At 43.1% G+C, this 21,074-nt stretch overlaps 1 protein-coding gene across 2 annotated transcripts in view; it reads left to right on the forward strand.

Moving 5' to 3' along the window:
• AMN1 (antagonist of mitotic exit network 1 homolog) overlaps positions 1 to 20,883 on the forward strand; it is a 67,880-nt gene extending 46,997 nt beyond the window's left edge. For both annotated transcript variants that reach the window (XM_044272664.1, XM_044272665.1), the window contains exons 4-7: positions 2,021 to 2,238; positions 2,347 to 2,403; positions 6,796 to 6,907; positions 19,793 to 20,883. In XM_044272664.1, coding sequence (XP_044128599.1) covers positions 2,021 to 2,238; positions 2,347 to 2,403; positions 6,796 to 6,907; positions 19,793 to 19,863 — 458 coding nt within the window. In that variant the 3' untranslated portion in view covers positions 19,864 to 20,883. The remainder of the gene's footprint in view (positions 1 to 2,020; positions 2,239 to 2,346; positions 2,404 to 6,795; positions 6,908 to 19,792) is intronic.
• Positions 20,884 to 21,074: the final 191 nt, after the last annotated feature.

Here is a 21,074-nt window from a genome sequence, read left to right on the forward strand (position 1 = left end):
CACAGATGCTTGGTTTACTTTTGAAGTTCTCAAAACTGAATTTGACTCAGCAGAGATCACATGCCTCTTCACTGCAAAAATGGTATAACATGAACAGAGTTGAGAAAAAGACCTTAATCCTAACTTCTACAAACCTATGAATGCAGAATCAACCTAATCAAACTAATATGAAAAGTTGTTATTCTAAAAATCTACTTGCATATTATAAGTTATACCAGCAAGAATTTGTCTTTCTGTAGAAAACTATGATTTAACTCAAGCCTTACTGACTAGTGATTTAAATCGTGATTTAAATCAAATCCACCCTGCTCTGTCATATACGCTGATCCAGAGCATCCCAAACATGCTCAATGGGTGACATGTCTGGTGAGAATGCTGGCCATGCAAGAACTAAGATGTTTTCAGCTTCCAGGAATTGTGTACAGATTCTTGCAATATGGGGCCGTGCATTATCATGCTGCAATATGTGGCGATGGTCGTAGATGAATGGCACAACAATGGGCCTCAGGATCTTGTCACGGTATCTCTGTGCATTCAAAATGCCATCAATAAAATGCACCTGTGGTCGTTGTCCATGATATACGCCTGCCCATACCATAACCCCACCACCACCATGGGCCACTCGATCCACAACGTTGACGTCAGAAACCGCTCACCCACACAATGCCACACACGCTGTCTGCCATCTGCCCTGAACAGTGAAAACCTGGACTCATCCGTGAACAGAACGCCTCTCCAACGTGCCAGACGCCATCGAATGTGAGCATTTGCCCACTCAAGTCGGTTACGATGACGAACTGCAGTCCGGTCCAGACCCCGATAAGGACGACGAGCATGCAGATGAGCTTCCCTGAGACGGTTTCTGACAGTTTGTGCAGAAATTCTTTGGTTATGCAAACCGATTGTTGCTGCAGCTGTCCAGGTGGCTGGTCTCAGACAATCATGGAGGTGAACATGCTGGATGTGGAGGTCCTGGGCTGGTGTGGTTACACGTGGTCTGCGGTTGTGGGGCCGTTTGGATGTACTGCCAAATTCTCTGAAACGTCTTTGGAGACGGCTTATAGTAGAGAAATGAACATTAACTGAACAGACAACAGCTCTGGTAGACATTCCTGCAGTCAGCATGCCAATTGCACGCTCCCTCAAACGTTGCAACATCTGTGGCATTGTGCTGTGTGATCAAACTGCACATTTCAGAGTGGACTTTTATTGTGGGCAGTCTAAGGCACACCTGTGCAATATTCATGCTGTCTAATCAGCACCTTGATATGCCACACCTGTGAGGTGGGATGGATTATCTCGGCAAAGGAGAAGTGCTCACTAACACAGATTTGGAAACAATATTTGAGAGTAATGGGTCTTGTGTATGTAGAAAATGTTTCAGATCTTTGAGTTCATCTCATGCAAAATGGGAGCAAAACCAAAAGTGTTGCGTTTATATTTTTGTTCAGTGTGTGTGTATATATATATCTTATGGTGAACTATTTTTATTTGTTCTTTATTATTATGTATTGTTTGTGAATCTTTTTTCAATTTAATTTTACTCCCCCCTCCTTCCCCATAGTCAGTAACAGTGACAGACGACCTATTAGGCCATGCCTCTGGCAGTATAGACAGATTCTGGTGGCAGATCTAGTAGTGTTCGTTGGGCTTGTGGCTGCCATGGTAAGCACCTTTAGCATCCTCTTCTTGCAAACAGCTTAAATGCTAGGATCAGCAAGAACCCAGTTGTCAGTCACCTCCAGGCCCCAATGGTGATTGTAAGGCACAACTTCTGAGCCTGTGCGAGATCACCATGACCAATATTTATGGTATGCTGCCTTCAGTTAAGTTACTTCATGACAAGGGTTAAACAAGTTAAATTCTGTTTATTTGTACAGTACTCAATGAGATCAATGGAAGCTGTATAAGTGCATATGCAGTGAACCTCTCCCCGGTGGTGGCTCCACAAAGAGTAAAGAAGAATAACTTCTTACACTTGGTGTCATCTTATCACCACTTGTCTCTTCTTTTCCTCCAGGAATCACAGAGGTTGCTCAGTCATGCCCATATCTCCATGAAATCACTCTTAAAAAATGTCGCAATCTGACTGACGCGGGTGTCCTGGCTCTTTCACTAAATTGCCCTCTATTGCAAATCGTTAACTTGAGCGGCTGCTCCGAAGTCAGTGACGTGTCACTGCACGCGCTGGGGCAGAACTGTCCTCTGCTGCACAGTGTGGACTTGTCTGCTACAAAGGTAAGAGCTACATGGACCCATTACCAAATGCTCAGTTTGCTTTGGCACCAACTAAAGAGGTGACGGTATTATTGCCTGTGACTATGATGTCATTATTGCCCCCTGCAGGTGACCGATGATGGCGTCATTGCTCTAGTGTCTGGCAAATGTTCATCAAATTTAAAGGTACTGTCAGAAAATTACCTGCGTTGTCTCGATTCTACAACATGGAAGTATGAAGTGTTTGTTTTATTTCAGATTGCAATACCAGACACAAATTAAAGGGGTTGTGTCACTTCAGCAAATAGCATTTATTATGTAGAGAAAGTTTAATACAAGGCACTTACTAATGTATTGTTATTATCGATATTGCCTCCTTTGCTGGCTGGATTCCTTTTTCCATCACATTTTACACTGCTCGTATCCATGGTTACTACCACCCTGCAATCCATCAGTGGTGGTTGTGCTTGCACACTATGGGAAAAAGTGCCAGCCTATATGGTGGAAGAGACCACAGAAGCACACTTAGGCTGGTGCTTTTTTTGTCTATAGTGTGCTAGCACGGCCACAGCTGCTGGATTGCAGGGTGGTAGTAACCATGGAAACGAGCAGTGTATAATGTGATGGAAAAATGAATCCAGCCAGCAAAGGAGGCAATATGGACAATCACAATACATTAGTAAGTGCCTTGTATTAACTTTCTCTACATGATAAATGCTACTTGCTGAAGTGACACATTTAGGCCTCTTTCACACGAGCGTAACGGATTAGGTCCAGATGCGTTCAGTGAAACTCGCACCATTTTGCAAGCAAGTTCAGTCAGTTTTGTCTGCAATTGCGTTCAGTTTTCTCCGCGCGAGGGCAATGCGTTTTGATGTGTTTTTCACACACATGATAAAAAACTGAATGTTTACAAATATCTCCTAGCAACCATCAGTGAAAAACTTATCACATCCGCACTTGCTTCCAGATGCAATGCCTTTTTCACTGAAGCCCCATTCCCTTCTATGGCGCCAGGGCTGTGTGAAAAATGCAGAATATAGAACATGCTGCGTTTTCACACAACACAGAACTGATGCATGAAAAAAACGCTCATGTACACAGACCCATTGAAATGAATGGGTCAGGATTCAGTGCGGCTGCTATGCGTTGACGTCACTCATTGCACCCGCGCTGAAAACTCGCTCGTGTGAAAGGGGCCTTAAAGGGTTTGTCCTAGTTCAGAGCTGAATCCGGACATAACCCCTTCTTAACCCCTCCAGTCCAAATGAGTTGAGCATCTGAGCATTTCATGCTCCAATGCTCTCCCTTGCCCTGATCTGTATCGCACAGGACAAGGGCTTTTTATTTACATTTTAACACTGCTAGTTTTACAGGCTAGGGCAGCGCTAAAGACCACCCATTAGTGGTGGTGACATCACCGGGAACACTGCTAGGTGGAAACCTCTGCCTAGCAGAGCCTGGTACGTCACCGGATCTGCAAAAATGCCCTGCAAAAACGATGTATAGTGCAGGGCAAGGGAGAGCATCAGAGCATGAAATGCTCCGATACTCAACTAATATGTTTTCTAGAAAAAGGGTATCCACTTCTTCAGGGTATCCAGCAGCTCCTCTTGCCAGCTTAATCGCCAAATCTCTCAGTGACCCTTTAATGTTACCCTGCTGCAGAACCTCAGATAAAGGGTGCACCACCTTGATTGTGTGATCATTGACCAGCACCACTAGCACTTTTATATTTTGCCAGCTCAATCACATTTAATTTTCCGGTGGTGTATAGATAGATGGTCATGATGATTTTCAGGCCCTTTGCTTGCTGTCTGTGATCAAAACATTCTTGTTTCCATACATAGGTTGAAAACCTGCCATGAGCATGTCTGATAAAAGTTTAATTAGACGGCACTCTTCTTTTTCTTCGGTACGGTGCTCAATGGCAATTAGGGTCAACGTAGTAAAGATAAACCACGGCACTCGTTCTATAGAGTTGAGTCAATTATCCTTTTTAATCATATATCCATCCAGGAATAAGTAATCTAAACTGGCCAATGTTTCGGTCCTATCGCCGGACCTTGCTCATGGCCTGGGGTAAAGTACAGAATATAATACACATAGGTATTTGTGCATAATCAATCATAAATTCCTAGATATAGTTTTCAATTAATTCTATCAATGACATGTTTTAAGATGTCAGGACAATCGTACAGAATATATACATGTGAATAATATTGTAGTATAATATATAATATACAATATACAGAGGAGCAGCTGCTGTTAGATGCCAGCTGTAGAAAAATCCAATTATACAGACAGTAGTGGATTGCAGAGTATCGCAGGCTATGAAGGATCCCAGGACAGATTGGATGTCTCCTGTGGGGCACAAGATGTATTAATTTCAGTGTGGAAACCCATATAGTTATGAGTAGGGGATGTCTGTATATGAGAGCATGGATGCCTGTGCCTGTAATAGCTGAAGTCTGAGGCCTCTGTTTGGTAAGGTACATAAACAGACGTGGACCTAGTCACCTATACATACAAATAGATAAACAAATAGGCCTATTGTATAGAGTAAATGTCACAGATGTCGTTTGTACCTTAGTATCAGATGCATGGTGTCTGCTGGATGGCGTTCTGGGCGGTCGCTAAGTTACAGTTTAAATAATGTGGGTGCCGGCGTGCACCGCGTGTGGCGTTGTGCGTCATGCGTCATCGCATCAGTCACAACTCTATATAACGAGTGCCGTGATAAATTGTAAGAAGCTGTCTACCTGCATGAGAGTTCTCATGTAACGTACCATGCAGTAATTTATTCCCATCAAGCAGGTATTGGGGACCTGGACACTTAGTACAGCTGTTTAACTCCCACATCCATTACTCTATATGCACATGCAACAGGCCGCCCCCTGGGGCTCTATTAAGGGAATTGGGTACTCAGGTGTAGAAATGGCCGAGTGGTATAGGGTGGCCTAAAATGTCCCTTTACGTTGAGTGAGTGTCACGGTGCTCCTACCTGGATATGGCTGGACCCCAGGCTTTGGCTCTGAAGCAAATAGGTGGGAATAATTGAGGGATAAAAGAATAACTTGAGTCCAGACCTTAGTATGCAGTTGAAAAGCAGCTTTATTTTGGTAAACTTTCATCAGACACAATCTTCCAACTATGTCTTGGTCCCAGCAGACTTTAGCATTAAAAATCTGGCAGGCAAACTCGTCTCAGTTACATCTGTTACAGCTCTGCTGTACTGACAGTCTGGCTGTATGACTCTGCTTCTTCTGTATGCTGCAACTTCTCTTTGTAATCTGTCTCTTAATTAGGCCAGGGAACTATGCTCCTAGCTTCTGAGGCTTTAAGCTTTGGTCTCCATGGCCAGCAAAGCTGAGGGTGCTCTGGCTGTCTTGGGCACGTCCATCAGAGAGATGCCCTGCACACCTGTCCCCAAGCAGGGGGTAAGCTAGACTGACTAACTCTGGTCCCCACCCTTCCTGCAGGAAGTGGGGCTCGTCCACTCCTCCATAAAAGGGGGTTAGAATAGAATGGAAAGCTCCATTCTACTTAACTGCAGCTCTTCCGTGTTTGCTGCCACCTACTGGTGAACAAGGCACATAACATTTGAACAGTTACATAACAAAATAGGAATTTACATTGTGGAGGACCTGGAATAAATGCACAAGATGACATGAGGTTAGACCAATAAAGACAGTAGCAAGGTGCAGAAGTGGCAATGCCACTCTGGGGCGTTACACACATATCTCATGTAGATAAACAGTGCTGTACTGATAGCCATGGTTCCTCAAATCTGCTTTAAAGAGGACTTATCACCATAAAATGCAGCATATTATAGAGCAATTTATTCATTTAAATATCTGCTTGTTCTGAATTTAGTTGTACACAAGGAGGTGTTATCAGTGATTGATAGCATGCTCTATGTATGTGTGTATAGAGAAATAGCTGTCAGTCAGTGATATTGTACACTGGGGAGGTGTTATCAGTGATTAATAGCATTCTCTGTGTAAGTGTGTATACAGAGCTAGCTGTCAGTCACTGATAGTTGTACACAAGGAGATGTTATCAGTGATTGATAGCATGCTCTATGTATGTGTGTATAGAGAGATAGCTGTCAGTCAGTGATATTGTACACTGGGGAGGTGTTATCAGTGATTAATAGCATTCTCTGTGTAAGTGTGTATACAGAGCTAGCTGTCAGTCACTGATAGTTGTACACGGGGGAGGTGTAATCAATGATAGCATTCACTGTGTAATTGTGTATACAGAGATAGCTGTCAATCACCCCATGTACAGCTATCAGTGACTGACAGCTATCTCTGTATACACACTTACACAGTGAATACTATCATGAGGTGTACACACCCCATGTACAACTAAAGTCAGAAAAAGCAAAGGTAGAAATGCATAGATCTCAAGTTTTATTGACTCTTTTCCCGCAAAACTATATATCAATCTCCTCATTTCCTCCTGCTCTATAACATGCGGCCTGCAGGTTGTACTGTATTTTGTAGTGACAGGTTATGTTTAAGGGACCTTACTTTCTGTATTAAGGTTAAAGCCTTCCATTATACCCTGCAGGAAATTCACATAGATCGTTGCCTACATGTGACCGATGACGCAGTGGAGGCCATTCTCACTTGCTGTCCCAATATCTACATTCTGCTCTTTCACGGATGTCCACAAATCACAGGTCAGCCAATATTACACATGTTCTGTTTGATGATGGCTTTGTCATTAGAGAAGATAGAGTAAGGAGACCTGCAGATCTCCTGAAATTTCTGTGTTAGTAAAATCTTGTATTCCCCATAAAATAACAGTAGGAATCAATTTTCATAGTGTGTCACTCCTCCGTTATTTCTCCTAGAATTGCACGAATAAACTAAAAACTGGGACTTACCATTTCCTTGTTAAAGGAGGGTGTCCCTACACTGGGTCCCAGCACTGATTGTATTGGACACACCCTGTTGATATGGGAGAATGGCAAAGCCTTGTTGTCAATTTATTAGTTTCCAGAGAAATATCAGAGGTTCTTTGCCTGGGCTATCCTATAGTGTAGGATTATGCAAACCCTGGCCAGATGTAGGTGTTGTTGTGTGGGCGTTTCCAGGGTGGTATAATAATCCTTCACTGAAATAGATGAGATATGCTAAGGCCCTAAACTAATATCACTTCACTGTACAGTGGGCAAACTAAGAGATCAAATAAACTGTATTGGTATGTGTTAGAAACTCTGGTGCTGTGTACACTGCTGCAGCTCATCGGCCTACTAAGTGAGGTCAAAGGGGTTGTCCGGGTTCAGATCTGAACCGGGACACATCCCCTTCTTCACCCATGGAGCCTGTCTGAGGTGAACATCGGATCAGTTCATGCTCCAATGTACTCCCTTGCCCTGCGCTGAATCATGCAGGGCAAGGGCTTTTTCATTAAATCCGGTGATATCCTGGGTACCTGCTAGGCGAAGGCCTTCGCCTAGCACTACCCTAGCCTGTAAAACAGTTAGGGCAGTGCTAAATACCGCCCATCACCGGCAACACTGCTAGGTGGAAGCCTCCGCTTAGCAGTGTAAAAATGTGTAAAAAGCCCTTGCCCTGTTCTATACAAAAATACATGGGGAGGTAGCTGATCTACCATGCAGAAATACATGGGGATAGCAAGGTAATGTATTTTTGTGTATAAATATGTGAATGTTCAGATACTGCGTTATAACATGCCTGAGGAAGAGACCCGAGTAATCTCGAAAGCTTGCAGTTTTGTTATCCTCTTTTTCCATGAACCACAACAAACAAGGAATCTCATTTTTATATCTTCTATTTACACGGTACAAAGATATCTTTAACTTCAACAAAGTGAGGTTGAGCTGGTAAATTTATCTCATGCTCCTAATCAACAGACGCTGCCTTCTTGTGAGTTATAGCTCCCGGCGCCTGCTGGAGCCAATGATAAATCATCAGGCCTAAAGTATTCCCAGATGCGGATCACTTTATGTGTTATCAGTCATGCAGGGTCTGAGCGCAGATATCGTTCTTGCTGGATTTGGTTCTGTAATTCTTTTTCTATATCCGTGTGTGTATATATATAAATTTGTGTAATTACACTCAACACACAGATTTATCACATGTTCCTAGTGTTCATTAACAGACACTGCTTGTGAGTTATAGTAGTCAGCGTCTGCTGGAGCCAGGGATGACTTATCGGGCTCCACCAATGCTTAGATGCTGTTGACTGTATTACAGCATTAGTATTTGCGCAATTCGTTTTCAGGTAACTAGTTCTCCTGCCACGTTTGAACTCAACACACAAGATCCTGATTATTACAGTTGCTTGAAACAGACATTTTATCAGTATCGCCTCTTTAGCTGTTAATGCTACAGGGAGACTAAGGCTACTTTCACACTAGCGGCACGGACCTCCGGCAGGCCGTTCCGTCGGGTGAACAGGCCGTCAGATCCGTCCTGCCGCTAGTGAACGCGTGCCCCGCTCCTACGTCTAGCACTGTTCGTCCTCATACATGTGACTGTCTCAGCCCTAAGCTCCAACCTAGAGACCCTAGGCGTTTAGTCATTTTTCTAAAGGAGCCTGGTTGGAAAAATGCACACATTTTATAGTAGCATCATGCCAGCATTGATGAAAGCTGTGGGCAATGAGTGCTACCACTGTGGAAGTGCTCCTCTCTCTATATTCAAATGCTGCAGCAGGACACAGGAGGGATATCTGCCTATGAGGCCAATGCCTGATTCCGGCAGCTTACAGCATGCACTGCACCCTGACAGCGGCATAGAGGTAAGTATTTTTTTTTTATTTTTTTTTTGCAGCATGCTATTGGGCCTTTATGGGGAGGGGTCATTTTTATAACTAGGGGGAACTATGGGCACATTGTTTTTACTGGGAGTACAAATAAGGGGCATTTTTGTACTGGCACCATAAGGGGCCATTGATTTTACTGGGGTTACTAAAAGGGGGTATTTTTTTTGTACTGGCTCACATATATAAGGGGCTATTTCTGTACTTGCACACATAAGGGGGCATTTATTGTATTGGCATACGTTATAATATAAGGGACTTTTTTTAAACTGGCACACATAATAAGGGGGCATTTTTGTACTGGGGCACATTATATGGAGACATTTTTGTACTGGGACACATTATAAGGGGGCATTTATTTTTAGGCTGCAGATACCCTCCTGAATGCAACTGTATTGTGGTTCCCTGCCGCGCCATTCAGCCCCATAGGCTACAGGCCACCATATGAGGCACTGTACAAACAGCACACGGAAGCAGGCATCTCAGGCCGCAGGCTGGAAGAGGTCTGTGGCCTGCATGCGGCATGGAACATGACTCGGATATTTAGTTTTCTTTCCTTGGCCACTTGAAGAGCTTACTACTGGGGACAGTATAGGGGTCATTACTGAGGGCACTATAGAGGTCATCATGGGGCATTTTTAATACTGTGGACACTATAGGGGTTATTATTTCTGGACCACAACATGGGGAATTATTATTGCTAGAGGCACTACAGGGACTTTATTACTGGGGGAATTATAGGAGCATTATTATTATTGAGAGCACTATAAGGGTCATTATTACTACTGGGGGCACAATTACCATTGGGCCTGCTATAGTGGGGTACTTTTCTTTCCACAGTATAATATTTGCGGGGAAAAGGGGAGCACAACATGCACAGTATTGGCAGGGGCACCAGGATGGGTTGTTTGTGTCGAGAAGATGGGAAGGATGATGGAAAAGATGATGGCAAACTCTTCAACATCGCATAGCGGAAAGAAGTCATCCTGTGCTAAAAGAAAAGTCATTCTGAGTCAAATGAAGAAAGAAACCGTCTACATCAGAGGAGACATTAATGTATGTAATAGGTATTTTTAGTGCTGCATTCCCCTGTATGTTTGGTAGCGCTGAAGGTAGGGCTGGCGTAGTGCTGTGGCCCACGTCTCACCTCCTAAGCCGCCTGCTCCAGACAGGACAGAATGTGGCAGCTGCTGACCACCACAAAAGGGCAGCTTCTGGGCAGGTATTTTGTGTTGCACCATGGAATTGATGGCCCTGTCTATTTGTGTTGCCCCGCCTTCTGTCAGTTTGGACCCGCCTACAACATGGCGCCACTTTAACTTCCCATTTCTTTCTGGGTGTATTAGTAGAAATAGTTCAGAGCAACTGAATTTGTATTTTCTATTGAAAAGGTTTCGTTCGTCATCTGACTGGCTTTCTCAATTCTTCAAGAGAAAATACAACAATTTTTATTTGCTCAGACTGATATATCATGGCCTGGATGAGTTGGGACCTTCGCAGATTGAGTGGAAAATATGCTGCTGTTCCTGGAAGAAAACAGCCCTGTCTTTCTAATATGAAATAAATCCCTTTTTGAGCAGTGATGGTCATGTCCACTACATGTGCCAGCAAACCGTGTACTTCTACAGCAGGAACTCAATTTGAATACCAGTCATTTTCTATTTTAATGTTTGATGGTAACAGTTGTGGTGACAGGGAATGCAGCTGAGCTGGGATTTACTATTATCCACTCCATGACAAAAAAAAACATGCACCCAGATAGAAATGTTTGATTGCTCAAAGCTCAGCATGCAGTTACAGTGTCTTGCAAAAGTATTCACCCCCTTGACTTTTTTCATATTTTGGTGCCTCACAACCATACACATCACACATCACGCGCTGCACCACACATCACGCGCTGCACCACACACATTACATGCTGCACCATATACATTGCAAGCATCTACGCTGGTGCAGTATGTAGTGAATGCAGACAGGCTAATATAGCCAAGTGATAAAGTACAGGGAAGATCCGCCATATTGGACAGGACTTTATTACTTGGTTATGACTGCCTGCTTTTAGACAAGTAATGGTTCCCTGCATAAATACCCACCTCTTAGGCCCCATTCACACCAGCGTCTGGTGCGTGATGTCTATTCATATATTCTCAATAGCTTGGACAGTTAGATTACACAAACCCACAGTGCGAGTATAAGGCCCATTGTATTTCTTATCTGCCCATAAATAAGATGGTATGGGAGCCATCAAATTGGTTCCACTAAGTCTGGGAAAGATTACTTCAGAGTGTCAAAGAAGTATCCCTCCTATTTGATTTACGTTTAAAAAGGTTAAAAGGTACCTAATAAAATAAAGCCACATTATCTAAGTTTTCACTTAAAAGTCTGATGTTACAACAGTGCCATCTGGAGGCAGATGGACAATACTATATTATTTTACAATTTTTTTATACCATGTCAAGGGTTAATATGACATCATTGTGTTTTTAGCATACGAATACACCCACCTTACCTGATTAGAAATCCCTAATCCAGAAGAGGATGATTCTTAGATAAGGTGGGGAATAATTACTTGTGTGCAGAGTGTTAGAGATGACTCACAAACCAAAAGAAAAACTCACAAAGTAAACTGATCACAAGAAAGATATACCAAAAGAAACTTGGATTCTTTTTTGACTATCTTTGACCCGGTAACGTATACTTTACTTATTGCTCGTGATACTAATAAGATATCTCTCTCAGTATATAGCCAAAAGTCCCCATAATGTGGGAATATATAGTGTTAGGCGTCTCCATAATGCTGATTAATCTCCTAGCAAAGATGCAAATTGCTAATGGAAGATCTGACATTATTTGAAAAGAGGACTAAACCCTTAGAAAGTTATATTCCGTAGTCTGATTGCCGAGCTGGATATTTTGTCGTATTAATATGAAATTTTTGATTGGTCATAGGAAAACAGAGTCAAAGGATAACATTTAAATTAATGCTTGTTTTATTGTTATAGCCTGTTTGGCAAACAGAAGATCCTAAGTTTCTCCTGTTATATACATCATTGGTCTGTTTGTTAAAACTTAGGTAAATTTAAGTTGTACTGTGCTGGTGAGATAGTGGTGTGTTAGCACCACCGTGTGGCATATTTTGGGTTTTATTTTACAGCTTCATTGTTTGTCCTTGCATGCGTATTGATTTTATATTCTTGGTTTATAGTGTGTATAATAAATTACATATATATTTTTGCATAGACAATTGTCCCTGTGTTTCACTGCTTGCACAAATCAAAAAAAAGATACTTGATAAAAGAACTTAGAGGCGATTATATCCACCGAAAGGATCATATAATTTTTTTTATAAATATATATATATATATATATATATATATATATTTTATCCTCTTTTATATGAAGATTCTTTTTATATAGAAGATATTCGACTATATATATATATATATATATATATATATATATATATACACACACACACCATCTATATATGTATATGGAGATATATATTTACCAATCAATATCACTATGTACATTTTATATAGATGGTATATATATATATAATGTGTGTATAATATTTGTATATATACAGTGCTACCCATAATTATTCATACCCCTGGCAAATTTTTACTTTTATTCAACCAGCAAGTAATTTTTTGACGGGAAATTACATAGGTGTCTCCCAAAAAGATAATAAGACGATGTACAAGAGGCTTTATTATGGGGGGGGGAAACGTCTCAGCTTTTATTTACATTTGAGCAAAAAATACAAGATGTTCCACACTGTGGAAAATCTCAGAGGACATGGTCGGAAGCCAAAAGTGACACCTGTGCTGGCCAGGAGGATAGTTAGAGAGGTGAAAAAGAATCCAAGGATCACCACCAAGGCCATCCTGGTAAATCTTGGCTTTGCTGGTGGCAATGTCTCAAGGCAGACAATCCAACGGACACTGCACACTGCTGGGTTCCACTTCTCTAGATAAGGCACACAAAAGCTTGCTTGGCCTTTGCAAAAGCTCATCTGGACATAGAAGAACACTTCTGGTCTTCTGTGTTATGGTCAGATAAAACAAAAATTTAATTGTTTGGTCACAATGATGTTTCCTTCATTTGGCGTAAAAAAGGAGAAGCCTTCAACCCAAAGAACACCATCCCCACTGTCAAACATGGTGGTGGGAACCTAATGCTTTGGGGTGTTTTTAAGCCAATGGACCAGGGATCCCAAAACTTTGTAGAGCCACCTTTTGCGGAAAGCACAGCTCCAAGTCGCTTTGGATAAGTCTCTATGAGCTTGCCACATCATACCACTAGGATTTTTACCCATTTCTCCTTGCAAAACTTCTCCAGCTCCTTCAAGTTGGATGGTTTGCGCTTGTGAACAGCAATCTTTAAGTCTGACCACAGACTTTCTATTGGATTGAGATCTGGGCTTTGAATAGGCCATTGCAACACATTTACATGTTTCCCCTTAAACCACTCGTGTTGCTTTAGCAGTGTGTTTGGGGTCATTGTCCTGCTGGAAGATGAACCTCAGTCCTATCCTCAAATCACGCACAGTGGTACAGGTTTTGATCAAGAATATCCCTGTATTTAGCACCATCCATCTTTCCCTCAACTCTGACCAGTTTCCCAGTCCGGCTGCTGAAAAACATCCCCACAGCATGATGCTGCCACCACGTTTTACTGTGGGGATGGTGTTCTTAGGGTGATGTGATGTGTTCGGTTTGCGCCAGACATAGCATTTTCTTTGATGACCGAAAAGTACAATTTTGTATAGAGTACCTTCCTCCATACATTTTGGGAGTCTCCCACATGCCTTTTCATTTTTAGTTGAAAGTAATGGCTTTCTTATGGCCACTCTGCCATAAAGCCCAACTCTATGGAGCGTACGGCTTATTGTCGTCCTATGTACATACTCCAGTCTCTGTTCTGGGACTTTGCAGCTCCTCCAGGGTTACCTTAGGTCTCTGTGCTGCCTCTCTGATTAATGCCCTCCTTGCCTGGTCCGTGAGTTTTGGTGGGCGGCCGTCTCTTGGCAGGTTTGCTGTTGTGCCATGTTCTTTCCATTTGGTTATGATAGATTTGATGGTGCTCCTGGGGATCATCAATGATTTGGAGATTTTTTTATAACCTAACCCTGACTTGTACGTCTCAACAACATTGTCCCTTACTTGTTTGGAGAGTTCCTTGGTCTTCATGGCAGTGTTTGGTTAGTGATGCCTCTTACTTAGGTGTTACAGCCTCTGGGGCCTTTCAAAAAAGGTGTGTATATAGATCATGTGATACTTAGATTGCACACAGGTGGACATAATTAGTGAAATGATGTGACTTCTGAAGGTAATTGGCTGCACCAGAGCTTTTAATGGGCTTCCTAACAAATAGGGTGAATACATATGCACATGCCAATTTTCTGTTTTCTATTTCTAAACAATAGTTTTATTTATATATATTTCTCATTTCACTTCACCAACTTAGACTATTGTGTTCTGATCCATTACATAAAATTCAGATTAACAAAACATTGAACGTAAAGCTGTAATGTAACAAAATCCGAAAAAAGTCAAGGGGGGTGAATACTTTTGCAAGGCACTGTATATCATGAGCAAGGCTTTACTTGTATGTGGTTGTCCGGGGGTAGGGGGAGGTGTATTTTGGATCCGATTACCTGCATCTGACAGGACTCTTGATTTCGCGCAGCTGCCTGCACTGGTAGCAGGAGCCGTCCTGCAGCCACACGCAGAGGGAGGGGGGAGGGCACACCAGTGGTTTAGGGCTCTGGTGTTTTCACACGGCTGCCTGCACTGATAGCAGGAGCCGTCCGGCAGCCAGACGCAGATTGAGGGGGGAGGGCACACCAGTGGGTCAGGGCTCTGGTGTTTTCACAGGGCTGCCGGCACTGGTAAGGATCCCTCACAGGAGCTGTCCGGCAGCCTGGGATAAGCCTGTACACGAAACGTCAGCACAGGGAGCCTGGTGGATGACGTCGCGGGTCACATGACCCGCATCGGCCCTGCAGAATCCCGTTACTATAGAAATAAAATGTAAATTACAAAAGTGTTATTAGGTTATAAGGCACATGGGCATATATTTATATAACTTAGACAACCCCTTTAAGATATGTCTTAATCTCAGAACTTTTGCCATTTGCCATAGATTTAAAATGCTTTTTCACCCTCATGTGGTTACAGCATATACATCTGCCCTTGCAGGAGAGACACACCGGTTTAGTTACAGAGGTATCTTGAAATAAGCTCGGATTAATCATATTTCCCAGTGTCGGGGCTTTAAGTGCCACACACCTAATTTCACTTGTTTCCATTCTGGTCAATTCCTTGTCATAACTAAGTACTGAGAAATGCTTTTTCGCTATTTTACAAATTTGCCTGAATTCTTCACTGTACTTAGTAATGTAACGTAAACAGTGCACATGATCCCTCCCTGCTTCTAGCTTGTGGGCCAATGAGAAGGCTGCAATATCTTTGATTTTAGGAGAAGTGTTGATTGCAAATTTTCGTAATGCTATTTTTTTGGGGTAATGCGAATATTCGCAATCATGACAATAATGACTGGAGATCACGAATTTCCATCACGAAATTCATTCATATCCATAAATCTAGTATCGATGCTGGAGACAAAGAGGTTGCACTCACTACTTTGTGCTGTGACATCACACATCATATCTTTCTCTTTTTCTAAATGTCTCTTCAAGGTTAGATTCCGTGCCGACCGATTGACATCAATAATCGTTTGGTATAAATCAAAATGGTAGGTAGGTGAGAAGGACAATCCTTTTTTAAGGACATTTAACTGATCTCCTGACAGTATGGTAGATGATAAATTAAAAACTTGTGAATCTTCTCCTCCCTCTTGTGACGTGACGGGTAACGTGGAGATTTTTTTGTGCTTACTACCCGAAACGCGTAGACCGATTATCCTGCATTTGTTGTTGGAATTTTTTAACCTCTTGGAATAAAGAATCCTTTGTTATAAAGAGCTGGATCCCACACTTCTTTTCATTTTCAAGACAGCCGTGTCCAGGCTGAAATCCGTGCTCCTAACAAGAGGAGCAGGTGAGAGCTGCCTTTTTCTTTCTACTTTTGTATAGTGTACATCTTGGAGAGAGATCGTTGACTGCTAGACATGCCTCTATGATGCACCTGAAGACCTTTTGCCCAGTTGAAAAACTTTAAGGGAGGGCGCATCATTAGACTGAGAGAAGCAAGATGGTTGTTGTAATGAATTGGCTGTCATCTAGGCCAGGTGACCTAGGTGTTGGGAGCTGTGGTTACATGAGGGCACACACACAGCGAACAGACTCTGGATGGCCAGGCAGACCACCAGGATAGAGGATTGTTTGATCTGACAATATGCATGAGCAGCTCCCGCAGTTTTATTGTCCCCCATCCAGATACAGGTGGCATTTTCATTACACACCCCTATCTCTCCCCGGACCATTCCCAGGTGCTTAGCAGAAGGAATTTGGTGTCACAGCACCTATAACATGTCATGTCATTGACAGCCAGCCACCGTCATCTTTATTTGCAGTGGTGTCGTGAAGGAGAAACCTGGACTGCTATGTACTGAAACAGTATGATCTTAGCAACGAATCAAGGTTCTGTTTGGCATATGAAGTCAGTCAGAATTGAGTATGGAGGCCTTGTGGTGAGTGCTTCAATCCTGCCTTTGATGTGGAGCGGCACACTGCTCCAACTGCTGGTGTGATGATCAGGAGAGCCATCGTTTACGACAGTCTGTCACCCCTAGTTATGATACGAATTGAGGGAAAGCTGAGTTGAGCAAAGCACAGGGATATTATTAATGAAAACCTGATCCAGAGTGCTGTAGACCTCAGACTGGGCCGATTGGTTTACCTTTTCAAGACAATGACCCTAAGCACACAGCCAAGACAGGAGTGACTTAGAGACAACTGTGTAAATGTCCTTAAGTGTCCCGTCCAGAGCTCTGACTTCAACTCAATTGAACATCTCTGGAGAGACCTGAAAAACAAAGCTTGAGAGGATGTGCAGGATGGTAGAAAATCCCCAAATCCAGGTGTGCAAACCTTGCGGCATCATATCTTAGAAGACTGGAGGCTGTAATCGCTGCCAAAGGTGTCGCAACCAAGTACTAAGTAAGGCTACTTTCACACTTGCGTTCGGAGCGGATCCGTCTGGTATTTGTACAGACGGATCCGCTTCTATAATGCAAACGATGGTATCCGTTCAGACGGAACAGTCTGTATTATATTTTACTAAAAAAGTCTAAGTACAATTTGTATTCAGACGGATCCGTCCAGACTTTACATTGAAAGTCAATGGGGGGCGGATCCGTTTGAAAAATGCACCATATTGTGTCACCTTCGAACGGATCCGCCCCCATTGACTTCCATTGTAACTCTGGACGGATCCGTTTGCCTCCGCGCGGCCATTCGGGTGTCCGCCTGCTGAGCGGAGCGGAGTACAAACTGTGCCAGACTGAGGCATTCTGAGCGGATCCGCATCCACTCAGAATGCATTAGGGCAGTACGGATCCGTTCAGGGCCACTTGTGAGAGCCTTCAAACGGAACTCACAAGCGGAGCCCCGAACGCTAATGTGAAAGTAGCCTAAAGGGTCTGAATACTTATGTCACCACAAGATGTTATATTTTGCTAATTTATTGAAAAGGAAGAATTATCTAACATTCTGGTTTCACGTATGGGCTACTAAGTGCAGAATGATGGGGGAAAACTTGAACTTTTTTTGCAACATAACAAAATGTGAAAAAATGAAAGGGTCTCAAGACTTTCCGAATGCACAGTATATTTATTAAAGGGATTGGGCAGTGTCGTGATATTGATAATCTATCCTCAGCATCATCAGGTTATCAATCTCAGATGGGCGGTGGTCCATCTCCCTGCACCCCTGCAAATCAGCTGTTTGAAGAGACATCGGCACTCATGCGAGCACTGCATCCTCTTTAATGTTTACATCCCTCTAGATTGTAGAGACGGTGCAATGTAAGTTCAGCTTTTCATGCAGAAGAGGAAGCTATAATTACACTGCGTCCCTACAATCTAGACGGCATGCAGGTAAACATGGAAGAGGATGCAGCTCTCAACTGAGTGCCACAGACCCTCCAAACAGCTGATCAGCAGGGGGTGCCAGGAGTTGGACCCCTGCCAATGAGATATTGGTGACCAATCCTTTAATACCAAAGATATTCCTGAAACGGTGCCCCCTACAGTTAGGATTCATTCAGACCTCCATAGTTCAGGGTCCTCATCCGTTCTGCAATTCTGCGGGACGGGTGCGAACCCCTTAATTTTAAAGGGGCTGCAAAAGAAGTGGACAGCACACAGTGTGTTGTCCACATCCATAGTTTCGCGGCCCACCAAAAACATAGAGCATCTCCTATTCTTGCCCGCAATCGCGGACAAGAGTAGGGACTTCTATCACTGGGCCGCCCATGTGCGGTCCGCAAAATGCAGAACGCACACGGCCAGTATCCGTGCTCTGCGGATTGGAAATTTGAAGACCACAAAACACGTGTGGACGTCTGAATGGACCATTAGCATTAGGTTCATGAAAACTGTCAAACAGAAAAACTGTCTTTGTTTGGCTACTTTCACACTTGCGTTCAGAGCGGATCCGTCTGGTGTCTGCACAGACGGATCTGCTCCTATAATGCAGACGATGGGATCTGTTCAGAATGGATCCATCTGCATTATAGTTTAGAAAAAATTCTAAGTGTGAAAGTTGCTTCAGACGGATCCAACCAGACTTTACATTGAAAGTCAATGGGGGGCGGATCCGTTTGAAAATTGAGCCATATTGTGTCAACTTCAAACGGATCCGTCCCCATTGACTTACATTGTAAGTCTGGACGGATCAGTTTGCTGCAAGCAGCGTTCGGGTGTCCGCCTGCTGAGTGGAGCGGAGGACAAACGGTGCCAGACTGATGCATTCTGAGCGGATCCGCATCCACTCAGAATGCATTAGGGTTGGACGGATGCGTTCGGGGCCGCTTGTGAGAGCCTTCAAACGGAACTCACAAGCGGAGCCCTGAACGCTAGTGTGAAAGTAGCCTAATAGAGATCAGCCTTATTGCAGCCTTCATTTTTCAAGAGCATTGTGAACGCATTGTAGATGTCTTGGCACAGAACACTGAAAAACATTGGGCAGTTACAGGGTTAATCCTGTAATACTAAAGAATTAGTGTTATTATGAAGTCAGACACAAATGTGAGATTAGAAAGCACAGACAGAGATATAAATGTCTGCAGCTACTGGGTTGTGTGGGAATCAAGGACACAGGAGAGATTGCCTCTTGGGAAAGGTTGTCAGAGACAGAGGTTTAACCCCTGAAAACCATCAGAAATAGCGGCAAATGAATCCCTAAACATTTGTGACACATCCACTGAGCACGATGCCCTTCCTCAGAGAGGAAAGGGGGAATAAACAGTGGGCCGCAGCTTCCCCCAATCAACTGTTATTGCCAGAAGATGCTGCAACTGCCCATGCATCCCCCCACAAGTGACCCTCAGCTATCCCTGCCAGTGCTGCTGCCACAAGAAGTGTCCCTCAGCATCCCCAGACTGAGCCATTTATTAAATTGCATAATTATGAGAATGTGACAATAGAACTGGCAGATTTGCCAATGCTGGGGTTCAGGAAAGCTGGGTGACAACCAGGGAACTGTAATGGTGTCACCGTTCCCTAAAAAAGAATGGGAATATTAATCAAATAAAGATTCTCACCCAGTTTTTCTAACATTCGGACGTTTTCTTTTTCTCCCCAGATCGCTCAGCAGTGGCCATAGAACAGCTTCTCGGATCAAAAAAGCTAAAGCAAGTCACGTGGACTGTATAATGGGCTCCTGGTCCACTCACATAAGCCCTTTTCCGTTGTCGCGTTCCTCCTGTGTCCTTTTGATGTATATTGTATATGTGAAGCCGCTCATAAAGGTTGATGGCAGATCAATGTTGGTGGGTTTGACCATCAGATAAGGGCACCTTCACAGCTGTCATTGTCACCCCTTCTCTGCTCCATAGACATTCAAATGCAGATGTTCTCTGTAACTAGGGTTGATGAAGTAGTCCAATGCATCCCTTAAAGACACATTAAATGAAGTCTCACACATTCCAGGGCAGTATTTTTAAGGTGATAATAGGTAAATATAAGAACAGAAGGAGCGTAGATATGAATTATCTTCTCAGAAGTACCCTATGTCTTGCCATTAAGATACATGCATGTATAGTTGATTACACCTTTATAATACCATAAGGGCTTCAAAAAGACAGCTTGACACACCATATTAGAATATGTCTAATAGAACAACACTAACTGATACAGTAACTGGCAAACACAGGCCAAACATAGCTAGCAGAAAGGCTCTAGAAATATGTAGCCGGGTACTAAGGGTCCATTCACACGTCCGTATGTGTTTTGCGGATCCGCACTTTGCCGGCACTCTCATAGAAAATGCCTTTTCTTGACCGCAATTGCGGACAAGAATAGGACATGTTCTATTTTTTTGCGGAACAGAAGTGCGGATCCTAAGATGCGGACAGCACATTCCGGCCCTATTGAAAATGAATGGGTCCGCACCTGTTCCGCAAAATTGCGGGTAAAAGGTAAGGAAGCTTATTTATGTATGACACTAGTTCATTCAATCACAAAAGGTGATGAAATGTCAAACATTGTGCATTATCAGATGGACAGTTAGAAGTAAGTAAAATCATCCAGAATCGCACTCTCTAAACAGACAGCACAGAGTGGCAGTTTTTCTGGATTTCATTAAAACACTCCTATTTTGTATTACTTCATTGTACTTCAAATAAAAGGATCTTTCTGATTGCTCAATATTACAACATGGATCCTATAAGCCAAGTGATGTATCAGTTTCATGGTCAAGCTTCTCAGGGGGAAGTGATGCTAGAATTTTAGGATTCCCTAAAATGGCCTGATCTTAAATATGGCAAAATCTATGGACTCACGCAGTATTTCTGTATCTACAGGGTCTGTACATATGGAGCAGCCATGTTCATGAGACCTTCAGATATATTCATAAGGACAGAAAG

This window comes from Bufo gargarizans, chromosome 11, assembly GCF_014858855.1.
Source record: "Bufo gargarizans isolate SCDJY-AF-19 chromosome 11, ASM1485885v1, whole genome shotgun sequence".
Taxonomy (NCBI): Eukaryota; Metazoa; Chordata; class Amphibia; order Anura; family Bufonidae; genus Bufo; species Bufo gargarizans.